At 43.1% G+C, this 14,960-nt stretch overlaps 2 protein-coding genes across 4 annotated transcripts; both read right to left on the bottom strand.

The window, feature by feature from the left end:
* Positions 1-338: 338 nt before the first annotated feature.
* myorg (myogenesis regulating glycosidase (putative)) lies at positions 339-8,287 on the bottom strand. Its single transcript, XM_052077264.1, has 3 exons — positions 7,520-8,287; positions 3,815-4,181; positions 339-3,660 (listed from the first exon to the last, which is right to left on the bottom strand). Exons 2-3 carry the CDS (start codon positions 4,075-4,077, stop codon positions 1,869-1,871), a joined length of 2,055 nt encoding a protein of 684 aa, XP_051933224.1. The 5' UTR covers positions 4,078-4,181; positions 7,520-8,287; the 3' UTR covers positions 339-1,868.
* Positions 7,672-14,896, bottom strand: zgc:109965 (Nicalin-1-like). Of its 3 annotated transcripts, none has more exons than XM_052077266.1 (16): positions 14,379-14,896; positions 14,106-14,287; positions 13,802-13,992; positions 13,336-13,480; positions 13,161-13,258; positions 13,009-13,086; positions 12,331-12,434; positions 12,169-12,257; positions 11,917-12,056; positions 9,966-10,144; positions 9,663-9,750; positions 9,308-9,346; positions 8,964-9,136; positions 8,824-8,877; positions 8,677-8,755; positions 7,672-8,370 (listed from the first exon to the last, which is right to left on the bottom strand). In XM_052077266.1, the coding sequence occupies exons 2-16, from the start codon at positions 14,251-14,253 to the stop codon at positions 8,314-8,316; spliced, it is 1,662 nt and encodes a 553-aa protein (XP_051933226.1). In that variant the 5' UTR covers positions 14,254-14,287; positions 14,379-14,896; the 3' UTR covers positions 7,672-8,313. The 3 variants fall into 3 exon arrangements, with proteins under 3 accessions (XP_051933226.1, XP_051933227.1, XP_051933228.1); XM_052077267.1 differs by having other exon boundaries at positions 14,106-14,278; XM_052077268.1 differs by lacking the exon at positions 14,379-14,896 and having other exon boundaries at positions 14,106-14,363.
* Positions 14,897-14,960: the final 64 nt, after the last annotated feature.

The raw sequence follows: 14,960 nt of genomic DNA, 5'->3' as shown, positions 1-14,960 counted from the left end.
CTTCCACAGAACCTGTATAATTGTTTCATCATATCGCCATTATCACCCCAATGACGAGTCCCTCAAGGACAAATCTTTCAATACTATATTCAAAGGCACACTATTTTTCATACTTTGTCCATTGCACACCTCTAAATGTTCCTTTTTTTTATATTGGTCCTTTTATTGCATGGCCTTTTAATTGACCTGAAATTCTGTGTTCTCATACCTTTTTTTTTCTGGAAGCCCGAAACATGTTACGTATTATTTAAAAAAAGTGCTCACCATGGAGGTAAACGCCTTCATGTAACTGCATGTGAAAATAAACTCCCTTGAATGAAAATAAACGTTGGTCAGACGAGAGTTAAAAAAGGTTTTATTGCATTCAACCAAAAATTAAAAACATGCAATTGGATCCACTCAACAATCAGTCGGCCGAATCCCTCACATATAAGTGTGTGGCACGTTCGAAAAGCAAGAAGCAAAGTGACATTCGACCTGAGACAATTCTTGTCATGAGGCAAGAGTGTCTGCGACAGAAATAGCAACTGAGTGAGAACTGCTATAGATAGGCAGCACTGCGAGGATGAAACTATGTCAGAGGTACACACAGAGGTTAATGTGTAAGCTATATGTCGAAGTCCACAGTTTACATGAGTAGAAAGCAGACAGGGTAAATAATAATAATAATAATAATAATAACAATGCAATGCGCATTTGTGGAGGTAGCCTGGTAAAAACTTCACTTTGAAAGTTTAGGGGAGGGAAAAAAAAAGTCCTTTGTAGGAAGCAAAACGCATCACAACTGAACTTGAACATCACTGCATGCAGTACATCACATATTCATAAATATTCATAAATTATGTCATCAGATAAAAGTTGGAAGGGGATGAATTTTTAGACAGCTTTGCGAAAAAATATTAGCTCTGAAGTGTTTCTGTGGCATTTAAGGCTGTTCTGTGTCTGCGTTGTTGACTCATTAACTCAACAATTAACTCATTAACTCATTAACTCAATAAGTCAACGCAATAAGATGACAGGCAATGCGAGCCGCAAAAAACAAACTGTAACAAATTAGAATCCGCTCGTTTCATGATGTCGCCGTTTCAACTCCGCAATCCCGTGAATTAAAACAATAAAATAACCTGAATTCCCCCGTGCTGACAAAGCTAAGGGTTCCTATTTCAACAAACTCAGCATGATCATGGCGGGTGGAAAACGTGCTTTTTAAACACTCGGAAACTATATTTAACGACAGGACATGCGTACATATGTACATTCGCTCAGAGAAATCAAACCATCCCTCATCAGGCCATCGTGATTTTGAGTAAAAATAAGAAGAAAAAGAAAACTTCAAACTGAGCGAGGAATTACCTGAGAAAGCGTGTAAAAATGCTTAGTAGCCAAAAATGAGGTTCTTGGAGACTTTCATAGTTACCGTATGTGCTGGGACTGTACCTAATTTGAAAATATGATGACGATCAATGCACTGCAAAGACTTTCTGCAAAATGTACAATTGCATTTGTAGTCAAAATTATTCAACCGCGATTTTAGACGATTTTTTTTTAAATGTATGAATGTTTAATGGATCCGTATTAAATAATTAGTGGCGTGTTTTTTTTATATTGTTCTTTTTTTGCTTTCATTGCAAACAACTGCACATTTATAGACTCTACAAATAAATAAAACATGCAGTGTGGTTCTAATCGTTTCGAGCGTTGTTGCGTATCGAATCGTCGGCCAAGAAAAGATTTAAGGCTCTCCGATAAGATTTTGAGGCTCTTTGCGAGGCCATTTACACTTGAATTGGGACCTCTTTTAAGTCGTGATGATCAAAGAATATCAGAATTTTCAAAGCAAGCGCTTCAACTTTGGCCGCCCCCTCTTTCTACACCCAAAGAAAGTAGGCAATTTCATCCAGGTCTACAGGATAATCCGTGAGGTGCAGTGGCTCTTTGATATCAAACCTCTCCCCTTTATAGCTTTTCCAGCGACCGGCCGGAAGGTAAATATCGCGCTCTTGCTTTCCGGGCTCTAATACGGGCGCCACCATGAGATCATCTCCGATCAGAAACTGGGAGTCGATTTTATAGGCGGTCTCGTCACCCGTGGCGATCCACCACAAGGGCCGTATAATCGGGTCGCCGGTGTCCAGCACCTCGCCGGCCAGCTCCAAGACCCGCGGCGCCACGATACTCTGATGGAGGGCGGTGTATTTGCGGGCGATTTCCACAACCTCGTTGTCGTACGCCCAAGGCGGGATGGAAAACTGCATTGTGGGCATGAACGCCGACAGCTCCAGCCAGCGGATGTAGAGTTCTCGGTCGGGCAAAGCCCGATTTCCATCGGTGCGGTTGAGATAGGCGTTCCCTCCGATCATGTCCGGTAGAATGAACTGATAGCCCAGAATGCTGATGGTGAGCACGGTGGGGATAAGCGATTTGAGCCCCAACTCGTAGCCCCAAACAGAGTCCCGATCGATAGGCCTGAAGAAGCAGGATATGTTTTGAGATTGGTAGCCACTGCGTAGCTCAGCTCGGTCATTGTACGGAATGGCCATCTCGGTGTAGCGCCTGGTGAAAAAACTCGGATCCCGAATGGGAGTCCTGGTGCTGAACTTCCACGGCAAGTAGTTGGTCTCGCCGGCGTCGAATTTGAACGAAGACACCCCGTATCTGGAGCGCAGGGAACGGAGCTGGGAGGCGAACCACTCGCGAGCTTCTGGGTTCGTGAAGTCCACAATTCCGCCGATGCCGTTCCACCAGCGGACCAACGCCGGCAGCCGGCCCGTAGGCTCCCGCACAAACAGGGCCCTCTCCACGCAAGTGTGGAAGTTCTCCGAGTTGTAGTTGACGAAAGGGTGAATCCAGAGGGACACGAGGAACCCGTCCGATTTGAGCTTCTGGAACATGGTCGAAGCGTTGGGGAACTTCACCGGGTCAAACTCAAATTCTCCGTAGCGGGGTGTGTAGCGGTCGTCCAGTTCCAGGTGGCTGCAGTTGAAGTTGTACTTGCGGATGTTGGCGGCATACGTCAGAAGTTTCTCTTGATTAATATCCGTCTTGTGAAGCGCCCACGTGGACCAGACGGGGTGCTGGAACATGGCTTGGGCGGGAACTTTGTTGGGTTTGTTGAAGTAGCGACGAACCATGTACTTGTGGATGGACGTCACGTCCGAGCCGACGCATACTCTGTAGCTGAGTTCGGCGCACGGCGCCTCGCCCGGGTTTGGCTTGAAGGGGCTGTCGTCGTACCGCGCTTGGAAATACATGGTCTGCTCCGTGTCGTTCCAGCCCAAGTGGAACGGGACAGAATTATTAATTTTAATGGCCGTCGCGTTGGATGAAAGCCAATAGCTCTCCAAGATTCCTCCGAACTCGTTGCGATTGGCGTAGATGTCACTCGTCACGAAGGGTTTGGGCGACTGCTGTCCGGAGATGGAAATTGGCCAGTGCTGAATAGCGGACACCGCACCGCCATACCAGTGGGCGAACTTGTATGTCATTGCGTGTGCGACAGAAATGTCGGGAACCAGCTCCTCCCAACGCACGCGGTAGCACTGCACCGTGTCTTTGGGCCGCACCGTCTCAATGAAAAAGTTGAGGCGTCTATCGGTGGTGCGTCCGCAGCTAAGAAGCTCGCCTTCTTTAGTGCACGAGTCCAAATCCAACGTCCCCGACCTGCCAATAGATCAACACGTTTGTGGTTTATAAAAGATTTTCGTTTTCCGGAGATGGCAAACATTCACGATCACAATCACAGCTAGGGACAATGTGGAGTGGAGTGCCCACGTTTTCGAAACGTGGGATCCAAAGTCAATCAGAGGCCACTCACCTAAAATCCATTCGGAAAACAATAGCTCCTCCCTGGTTGCGGATAATGTAACCATCTTTATTTAGATCCAGGAGCTGAGTCTTAAGCAGCTCGGCTTTTCGGAGTGAAGCGATGTAGTAAGACCACGCGGACACTGCCGCAATCACGAGGACCAGGCCGAGAACGCCGGCTCCGACTAAGGGTCTGGTATCCCTGCTGTGTTTCAGCTTGGGGATAACATCCGTTATTGTGCCACCAGCTCCTCCGGGAACAACCTGGTACATGACTTGTGCTGGTCACTGGACAAATTTTTGGGCTTCACCCTCAATGGATCATGGAATTGCGCTCGAGGGAGACCTCTTTGTTTCGCTGCGGTCCAGTTGTCTGTCTGTGATCAGAGAGAGGTTCGATATTATTTGGACAGTGATTTGACATGCATCTGCCAGATAATTAACCTGATTTACTTAAATCCAATTTCAACATATTTCAAAAATTCACACTTTTCAGAGTATTCCTTTTCTCATTCAAAAAAAATGCAACATTTTTTTAACCAAAAATTTCACATTCATTCCTGATGGGACAGTCAACATAACATTCACATTGCTACCATTAGGAAGTCGAAACATCCAACTCTCCTTTGGAAGAATTTTAAACTTAAAAAAAAAAAACTCATCAAAAATTCAACAATTTTACCACTAAAACTCCCACAAAAAAAACCAATGTATTCCCAATGACTCATTAAAAAAAAAGATTCACATCAGTGTTCTCATTTGAATTTCAAAACTTTCAGCACATTTAATTAACAATTTTCATCATGCCAAAAATATCCATGTCCCACCTGTCCCACAAAAAAATTCCACATTTATTCACAGTCCGCATCATTGAATAGCATTTCATATCTATATATATATTGCGCGTCGTCCCGCACGCGGTCTGTCCTTCCGTCTGTCCCTTTTCAAAACGTACCTACTTCACCGCGCCGCTGCGCGCCGCCACTGCGCGCCGCCACTGCGCCGCTCAGGCAGTGGCTCACTACGATCGCGCGGGCATCTTAGCGAAAAAATGTTGTCTACCCACAAGCATTGCAATGAAATTGTTAGTTATTTAGTAGAGCTAAACATCTCTTTATTTTCGCGATAAGCAATGAAGATGAACAAAAAGTTGAACCAAGCAACAACACTTTTGTGGGCTGAAGGCCCATCTTACCAGCCTTCCGCAGGAACTAGCTGATGAGCCGCCCGGAGGGCGGCAAACCAGCTAGTCATTTCATATCATTCCACATGATTCCATATCGTTCTACATAAATCCATGCGCATCCATATTTTTTCACTCAGCATTCAAATGCAGTTTCTCCAGAAATTACAAATGTCCAGTTATTAAATACAGTACATTCATTTTCGCAACCTGTTTCTCCATGTAATGCAGGTACTACATTTGTCAGCAGAAAGCCTCTACTGCATTCCCAACACCATCTCGCATTATCTTTATTTATACATCAAGTGATTTCACAGCACAAAGGAGGATTTAAACTTAAAAGGAATGTTTTGCCATCCAAAAAAACAAATCTACTCCCAATTACCCACCAGAGGATGAGGGATAGACTTTCCCTGCTGAATTTTAAACATACAAGTTCAACTTAAGTCATTTGTATGTGAGGAAGTAGAAGCGGAAAGGAGAGGAGGGGGGGTTGGCTTTTCAGTCAAAGGAGGCAGGGGAAAGCATACTGAACCTTCTGCTTCATCAAGCAAAACAAAGCAAAGCTGGAAGTAAATCGACAGAAGAAAAGACACACAGAAACTCATCTGCATTTTGCATGTGTATTTTGTAACACTGATACGGAAGGTATTAAATGTGGATTCAAATGCGCATCAGATAAAAGGTGAGCTCGTGCTCTCTAATTCCCCTTACTAGTGATTACCAATCGAAATGACTGATTCTGTGTTCAACCACACTCCGTATGGATTTTCCCCAAAGCAACATGAGTGATAAGATAAAGCCATCACTAATTAACCTTTGCGCTTCGAGCTTGTTCCTCTCCAGGTGCCGTACCAAAGCAGAAAGCAAGATAAACCCCCCAAAAAAGGTAAAGGTGTATGGCACTAACTGTGTGGCTTTGGCGATTTTTTTGTTTGTTTTTGTAGGTCTCAGCAATTACGATTAGTGCTTGCATCAGATTTCCAACCCACATCCAATTCAAATGCTTAGATGTACTGGACACCTGCACACACCCGCATGTGAACATGCACAAAATGCAGGTCAGCAACTACACAATGATGAGACAAAACTGGAGTGAGTTACATTTGCGCTATGCTTACCGTTGCAAAAATGAAGCATACAAAAACAAAAAAAATTGGATTTTTTTTTCTGTGAAACACGGAGTAGGCTTGGTTATTTCCTGGACCTGCTTTGCCCCACGGTGTCTTCAATATGTGCAAAGTATAATGAAATCTCGAAATTTTCAAGGCATTCCAGAGAGAGATATGCTGCCTAGTATCCGAAAACAGTTGCAGGTCAACAGTACAACAAGTTATTAACCCCTGAGAACGGCTAACAACCAAACATGATCTATTTTGAAGTACCCTGACGCAAATCTTATAAAATGGTCATGAATGTGTTCGTAGCTGATATATGAAGTCTAGAGGAGGGAGCTTCAAACCTAAGATAGGCAGACGGTTTTACTCGATGAGTCGGCCAAAAGACTGGCAAAACCATGTACCGAGCTTGATGGCAGTTACAAAAGTTGTTTGATTGCTGTCATTTTTTCGGAAGGTTGTGCAACAATACGTGCAAAAATATGAAGTAATTCAGGCCGTCTTATTTTTCAAAAGAACAGCTTGGATCGAGAAAAAAAACTGGAAAAAATTTTAATTACTGTACATTTCACTGATTTTTAATTTATTCGTCCTTTTGTCAGTTTCAATTTAATTCAATGACCTTTGATGCTTCTTTCTGTAACAAAGCATACGAACAATTGTGTCCATGTGAAAATGTCATTTGGTCACTGAGACACATGACAAAGGATATTTGAAATGTGCTATTTTGCGGCTTGTTGGACTGTTTTGAAAGCATTCTGCATAACTGCAGGCCGAGTTTCTATTTTGGGGTTTCATTTGTCATTTTTCATTATAATACGATTTTCTCCACACTCTCAAAATAATGGCTCACCCAGCAAAGAAAAACGTTTGGTGAATCTATGATTAAATCACTCACAAGTATTTCTAATTTAACATTGGTTTATGAGGTTCTGGAAATGAACGTGCATAACCATGTCTTTGCATAAACTGCTTTTATGTTAAAACACCAATTTTTCATTTTGCTTCTGAGTGTTATTGCTAAAGCCTTGCGTCAAAATCATTCGTTCTGGTTACTTCGTTGACAGTGATTCGTCCTCTTCTGTACGAAACTTGCTGATGGAGTCACAACGCAAACTCGTGAGAAATAACTGGACGTGCACAAAAAGGTTTACGTCATCGCCTCTAATGGTTTTTAAAAATAGATTATTAAAACAGGACAGATTTTGAAAAAAATGCAATATATTCTACAGTGCACATTTACAACGTCACACTAGTTAGTCACGGCGAACGTTATTTGAGTGTGCGTAAATTGAGGGCAAGGTGCCAAACATTACCGAGGCAAACAAGCACTAAAACTCGTGCAAGTAGCCAGCGACAATTCCTGCGTATTCACATGCTCAAAATAGTCATCATCAAAACTTTTTTTCCCTACCGAACCATGCAGAAACGAACCGGGATCGAGTTTTTGCTCCACACAACTCCAAGCTGAGTCCAGAGAGTGAGAGAGAGAAAAAAACTAAAAAGTTTCAAGACATGCTGCGAATCCGCCTTGTCCCCGCGCAATGAATCATGGGAGATGTAGTGTAAACGTAATACGAATTTATTGAAATAGAATTGCTTTGTTGATTATTCCTGAAGTACTTATTAATAATTGTGTGGTTTCTAATATTGTGGCATTCATTTTAGTCAAACTAAGACTCCATCGTGAAGCTGAATTTGCGTGTTTTTTTTAAATAAAATAGTCACGTTGAATTCAAAACATCCGGCACAATAAAATGAGTCAAAAGGCATGGTAATTTGGTGAAAAGAAGAATTTTGAAGCCCTTGTGATGGATATCGATGGATTATCCTTGAGTGCCTAGCATGTCCATTGAGTGGAATAACCTCTTACTGAGACATTTTGGTTTTATGAATGCAAAGCATTACAACCTAACGTGCTAACTGAACCGTTTTGCTGGAGAGTGTCTTCTTTGCCTTCAGAGAGTTGCTTTCAAAGTACGTTTCAAAGTTACATCAATAATCAATCACCAAGGAGCCTATTCCATTCCATCAATTCAACAATTGTCCAAGTGTTGTTTGACAGACATCATCGTCTTTGTCAAACCCACATCACCATTGCCTTGGTACAGCAGAGTGTCTGGCATTTGAAACGATAAACAAAACGTGTCTTTCTATAAATGACAATGGAAACATTTCCTCCGCTAAAATCGTCCGTATTCTGTCGTTTTAGTGGCGCTTGGGTTTTACTGCTGCCTTTAGTTTTGTGTAGACGTGGTCAAAGTTCTGCAAGAGAAAAAGAGAAAGAAAATACAAGGCTTCATGGACATGTTCAATAGTCATATCATGAGGGGACACCTGCACACGCAATGAGCTCCTGTTGAGCTGTATCAAAATGTCAACCTCTATGAAGATATTAGGGGTCACGATTTTATTAGAATTGTCTACTTCCAAGTATCAAGCAATTAAAATAAGAACTGTAGATACTTGAAAAGACAGAACCCAGAGTACAGTTCTTGTATTGAAACTTATTAGATTTAGATTTTAGATTAGATTTAGATTTAGACTATGTAAAAACAAATGTGAGCATACCTGTATTGCATAGTAAACAATGCCCAAATATGCCGTGATGCATCCACCCAGGAACAGATCAAAAGCAGCAGGTTTCACCCTGGAAGAAACAAGTAACAGTTTTTTAGCTAATATATATTTTTTGTTTTTTGAGAAAGACATGTGTACCTGTACATCACTACCGGCTGGCTCATTTGATCAAAAAAGGTAATATCAGGATCCCTGTGTGGAAAAGGTGACACTGAATCAAAATGCAAGCATCAGTGCAGCTCAGCACAGTGGAGCTTATTTTTTTCCACTCAGGTTACCTTTTGTCCTGTCTAAAAGTGTGCCTGTGGACTTGCTGCAAGTATTGTTTGAATTCATGCTCCAGCGAGTTGATGAGCAGGATGTGAGCGGGCTCTTTATCCATCAGCTGCGTGGCACGAGGGACTGAAGTCAGGAAGGACATGAGACTGAATATTCGACTGTCATGGAAGTCCTGCAGTCACAAAATTAAAATGGAATAAAGACTGTAGAACGGTTAGGCACTAAAACGTTGTCCCAGTTAAACATGAAGAAATAAATAAACATAAATAAATAGACTGTATGTAATGTCGGTATCTGAACACTAGATGGCAGCAATTCGTTCATATTTTAATGAGACGCTTACCAAGCGGCCTTTGAAGAGCCGAACATCTCGCAGCGAGCTCTTAAAATAAAAGAAGAAAAATACATTAACAGTGTATATGTTATTGTCTATATTGGATGATCTGATTTAGATATTTATTTATTTTCATGCCTATTCTATCACCGATGGACGATGGGTGAAACGTAACCCCTACATGTGTCACACACAAGTAGCACCAAAATGCCCACTGGTAATTTTGATCAATTAATGCTACTTGTATGCCAGCTGTCCCAACCTCGTGTGAAAAAACTAGTACTTGTTTCTACATGAAGCTTAAGGTTATTGAAATAATGCTCAAACAGCTATTCACAATTTTGGCTAACATAATTTTCCTCACCTTGTCTGATAAATGGTACATGTACCGAGCCAGGGCTTCTGCTACGATGATACCATTCCTCTTAATTTTCTGGAAGTCCACCCGAGAACTGTTCGGACACAATTCAAAACTCGAAAATGTAACACGCTCTATGGGTGTTTTACAATAACATCTCATAGGTGAGCTGGAGCATAACCCAGCTGATTTTGGGCAGGAGGTAGAGTACAACCTGAACTGGTCGCCACCCAATTGCCACTTGCTGTCCACTGAAAATAACACACGCGTAGCCGCTCAAAATGAACATAAACAGAAGCGAGAACCTACGCAGTGTCAAGCATGGAGCCCCGTAGCTCGGATTTGGGGTCATCCAGGTGAGACAGAGTGAACGCTGGTATCCTGCGCAGGCTGAAGCGCTCGTGCTCCCAGGCGACCGTTGAGTCCATAAGGTTGATCTTCTTATGGACCATTTGTGTCTTCATCCAAGGGAATATGGAGGAAACCACCTGGTTAAAAGGAAGGTATGATTATTTATCAGCTTGGGTAATATTATCCGTCCATCCATCAATGGTCCAATCCGCCTATCCTCACAAGTTAGGCTGGAGCCTATCCCAGCCAATTTCGGGCAGTGGTCGAGGGACACCCTGAACCGGTTGCCGGCCAATCGCGGGGCACACAAAGACAACAACCATCTGCGTTCACACTCACACCGAGGGACAATTTCGAGTGTTCAATCAGCTTTCCATGCATGTTTTTGGAATGTGGGAGGAAACCGAAGCACCCGGAGAAAACCCATGCAGGCTCGGGGAAAACATGTTAAATATTTGTTCACTCGAGCTTCACTCGTCCAATAGGCCGTTAAATACGCCACATTAACCGCGCTGATGATTTGCCCCATTATACAGTAAGAATAAGTAATGAGCAAAGGGTCTGTTTTTGAACCATTGACATTGTGACAACAAACAGTGTTTACAATTCGGCAGCTTGGTCGTTCTTAAGAAATTATAAGAACATGCTGAGAACTGAAACAGTGATACTGTATCTTGATACACGTACAACATTGACCGTGTACAATACTTGTTTAGTGGAAATAGTTGAGTGGAAATAGCCCAAGTCATTTGGCTAGGTTGTTAGCATTTTCGACTTCACCTATTTTTATGCTGTGATAACGCGAGTGTCATTTGTGGTTGTGTTCTACTGTTTACTTCCAATAACTGTGCTGCAGAACATCAAACAAAAGTAGGCAGCTCAACTAGTCTCTCGTCAAGTACGTTTGGAATGATTGTGAGCCAGGTCCTCGAACTTTAAGTCATCTCTAACCTTGCACAGTCATGGACACAAATTTGTAGTATTGCATTATGTCTTCACAAACAAGTGGAACGTGGAATGACGGGCAGGACTAAGTTTTCATTCCATTTTCACTTCCTGTAGTCGATGTCATGTGTGTGAATACTTTTGTCCATATAATCATCAGCAATATATTCATTCATTCATTCATCTTCCTAACCGCTTGATCCTCACTAGGGTCGCAGGGGGTGCTGGAGCCCATCCCAGCTGTCTCCGGGCAGTAGGCGGGGGACACCCTGAATCGGTTGCCAGCCAATCGCAGGGCACACAGAGACGTACAACCATTCGCACTCACACTCGCCCCTAGGGACAATTTAGAGTGTTCAATCAGCCTGCCACGCATGTTTTTGGAACGTGGGAGGAAACCGGAGCACCCGGAGAAAACCCACGCAGGCCCGGGGAGAACATGCAAACTCCACACAGAGAGGCCGGAGCTGGAATTGAACCCGATACCTCTGCACTGTGAGGTCGATGCGCTAACCACTGGATCACTGCGGGGTATTGTTATTTAAAAAAAAAAATAATAATTCTTAAGCACCAACCACTTAGGTAGGCTATACCCAGAAAATTAAAGTATGCTCTCCTACATGCTTCTTTAAATGCCTTTTTTTTCAAATTATGAAATTATTTATGAAATTAAAAAAATCATATCTGGCAGCCTTCAAATTCCACCGTGGACCAGCTTGTCCAACATGATTTCAACTTGGTCCTTTTACTGTCTACACTCACTGGAGAAATACATGGCAAATCCAAACTACTGTTTAAGCTGAAGATCAGGGTCGTGTTGCGATTTTGGAAAGGGGAAATAAAAAAAAAAAGAACTATTTCCATTCTACATCCTCTATCCTAAGATAAATTTTAAAAGGGCGATACAATATATAGTTAACTTGCTTTTGTTTTAAAATTGGAATGACCTTGTGACTGTATTTACCTCATCCAAATGTTGAATGAATGCATACATGGGAGTGTCCGATTTCGGTGGACGGGACACGTGCGTGTACAGCTCATCACCATTGGCCAGTGTGTCCAAACACAGCACAAATGCCACGTTGTCATGTAGGAGGCTTGATTCTGGCAAGAAACACAGATTCTAAATAAAACGCAATGTGAGGCCGTGTTCTTACATCGAGACAGCAGTCCGAGGGGGTCACAGCGGAGGGTTCAAAGTTCAACCGGAACTCACCAGCGTGATCCAGGTTCTCTTCAATCCACTTCTTGGTGCCGAAGAAATTTTGTTTTCCTCCTCCCGTCAGGGAGAACATTAAATGGTATCTAATTGACGAACATCAAAAAAGGGGGCAGCATTAAATATTGAATTGAACCTTGCGAATGAACTGTAACTTACCGTGGTCTGGTGCTTGGGCTACTATAAAGCATCTGGAAGAGGCGTGCTAACTCGAGCAAGATGATGACACCACTTCCATTAGAGTCAGCCCCATAGGACAACCACTGCGTAATACACACACACACACCTATACTGGTTTATATGTTTTCTGTGGACCACGTTTTAGTTCATCACACACACACACAGTTTGGATGGACGCCGTGGCATTGCATACTATTGTTAATCCATCATGTGTAGTCATCACACATTGCGCAATGTCAACGCCTGTTTTTGCGGTGTTTTGTTCATCCATCCATTTTCTGAACAGCTTTATCCTCACAAGGGTTGCAGGCCATGCTGGAGCCCATCCCAACTCTCCTCAAGCAGTAGGCGGGGGACACCCTGAACCCGTTGCCAGCCAATTGCAGGGCACATAGAGACGAACAACTATCCGCGCTCACACCAAGGGAGAATTTGGAGTGTTTAATCAGCCTGCCATGCATGTATTTTGGAACGTGGGAGGAAACCGGAGTACCCGGAGAACCCCAAACCCCTAAAAATAATTTGTTTTCCAATCACATCTGCTTGTATCATAAGTCTGATGAAACGTATGTGGCCACAGATACCGCTGCCATTCATTGTGCTCAGTCACATTGCTTGATTTTGTCAACATGTATATGTTTACTGTAGTTAACTCACTGGTGCCAGTCCATATGAATCATAGTGGGCAGTGATCACAATGGTGGGTATGTCCTCACCAGCTCCAAGAAGCACCCCCTCAAAAACACAAGCCCAGTTTTATATGTATTCCAACACAGGAAAAAAAATGTTTAAAAAAAAGCTACACTTACTTCCAGTGTAACGAGCGTCGTGTCTGTTATGGCCTTGATTGGGGAATTGTTGGTCACCAAGATCTGAAAGGCTGTTGCTGTGACCATACTTCGAAAGACTGTCCCGGATTTCAAACATAAAGGTCATGTCACGGGAGATGAGTATCTTGTCAGTATGTTATGCTTTGTCCGTCACCTCGAATGAATATCGATGACGTCCGCGCAGATGCTGCCTTCTTCACCTCCTCATACATGTGGAGCAGCTGTTGATCCTCAGGGGCCACGTAAACCGGCATGAGAGTCTCCGTCATCAAGGCTTGACTCTCGCTCATCATGAAGGACTGGAAGACACAAAATAATTCCTGAACAAATTGTAAATGTAGCAGGAGAGCAAATGACGTTCTCGAGCTTTTCGGGGAAATTACAGCCGAGTTGAATTTTCTAGATTTTCTAGATTTGTGTGTATGTATAAGTGCAGTACCGTTTGCACAATTTGCTGTTGTCTAGCAATGAGCTGAATGGAAATTTGTTTTATTAATTTCCAAGGGTGTCCACTTCAAATTCAGTTCACCTGTACGTGTTTCAATCCATCTTAAATTGTTCCCAGGAATTTTACAGCACCCAAAAGTCAATTATCCTCAATTATAGTAAATCACTGTTACCTGAATTTCTTCAGGAAAAATACTTGTCATATTTTGGGGCAGCAGAATCAGAACGGCGGCAGCGTTTTGTCTCCGAGCCTCAGCGTATGTTTTGGTGGTGAAGTCCGCCACCCTCATGACGACACAGCGGCGGGTCAGCACTGGCTCATCGGCAGCACGGGCCTCTGCCACCACGATGGCGCCTCGGCAACCTAAACATCCGGCAAAATGATCACGACAATATCGTACATCCATCCGTTTTCTATACCGTCTCCGTTGAATGCATCGCAATACAGGAAATCGTGGTGCGACACCCTCAGCTTACCACGATTCTGTTTTGACAGGTTGTATTGCTGCATCCTGTAGGCGGTGAACTCATAGGAGGATGCGGAAAACAGATTGGAGCCGTGCAGACAGTTGACACGGAGCAGGAGCACGATGACTGCAAACCGCAAGTCTTGCAGGAGGAGCATGATGTCAACAAGAGAGCATGCCCGGCTATATACACTGAAATGCACATTTATGGAAACATTAAAAAAAAATGAAAGAAATCATGGCCTGGCTCGAGAACACACACACAACATAAAACGTCCCTCACCTTTCTCATGAAATCGTTACAGTCTTCCAAGACATGAGTGCTGTGCTACTCAATGCAAACTATCTCCTCAGACTCCAGGAGTCGGGGTAAGCCACAATTCGCCATCTGCTCCCAAGGGATCAGCTCCCGGGCTAATCACCAAAAACCCAACCCTCCCAACATGGACAACACGCAGGACAGTATTCTGTTACTCATCCATCTCACTCACTCTTCATTATCGGTTGGCCAATCCCATCAGAATGTTTGTTGGATGCAGAAAAGTTGCGTTATCAGAGTTGTGTTTCTTCAAAGAGGATGGAAACGACAAATGACAAAATATATTTGCGATGATTGAAAAGCGGGCAAAAGTTCACTTTTGAGACACTGCACATTGTATGCACTGATTCAGAGCTCCAAAGATACATCATTTAAATCCAGTACTTAAATGTCATCCTTCACAGAGATCAGAAAGATATGAATTGACCAATTAGCAGCACAGAGACTCAAATAAATTTTTCCCTCCCTCATTTTGAACTAACAGGTCTAGAAAGTGTCGTGGACAAACCGGCGTAGGTGGCATTTCATATATTTTCATCATGACAC

Source organism: Hippocampus zosterae, chromosome 9 (genome assembly GCF_025434085.1).
Source record: "Hippocampus zosterae strain Florida chromosome 9, ASM2543408v3, whole genome shotgun sequence".
NCBI lineage: Eukaryota > Metazoa > Chordata > Actinopteri > Syngnathiformes > Syngnathidae > Hippocampus > Hippocampus zosterae.
Note: the sequence above shows the minus strand (reverse complement) of the source record. Positions and strands in the feature narration are given on the sequence as shown.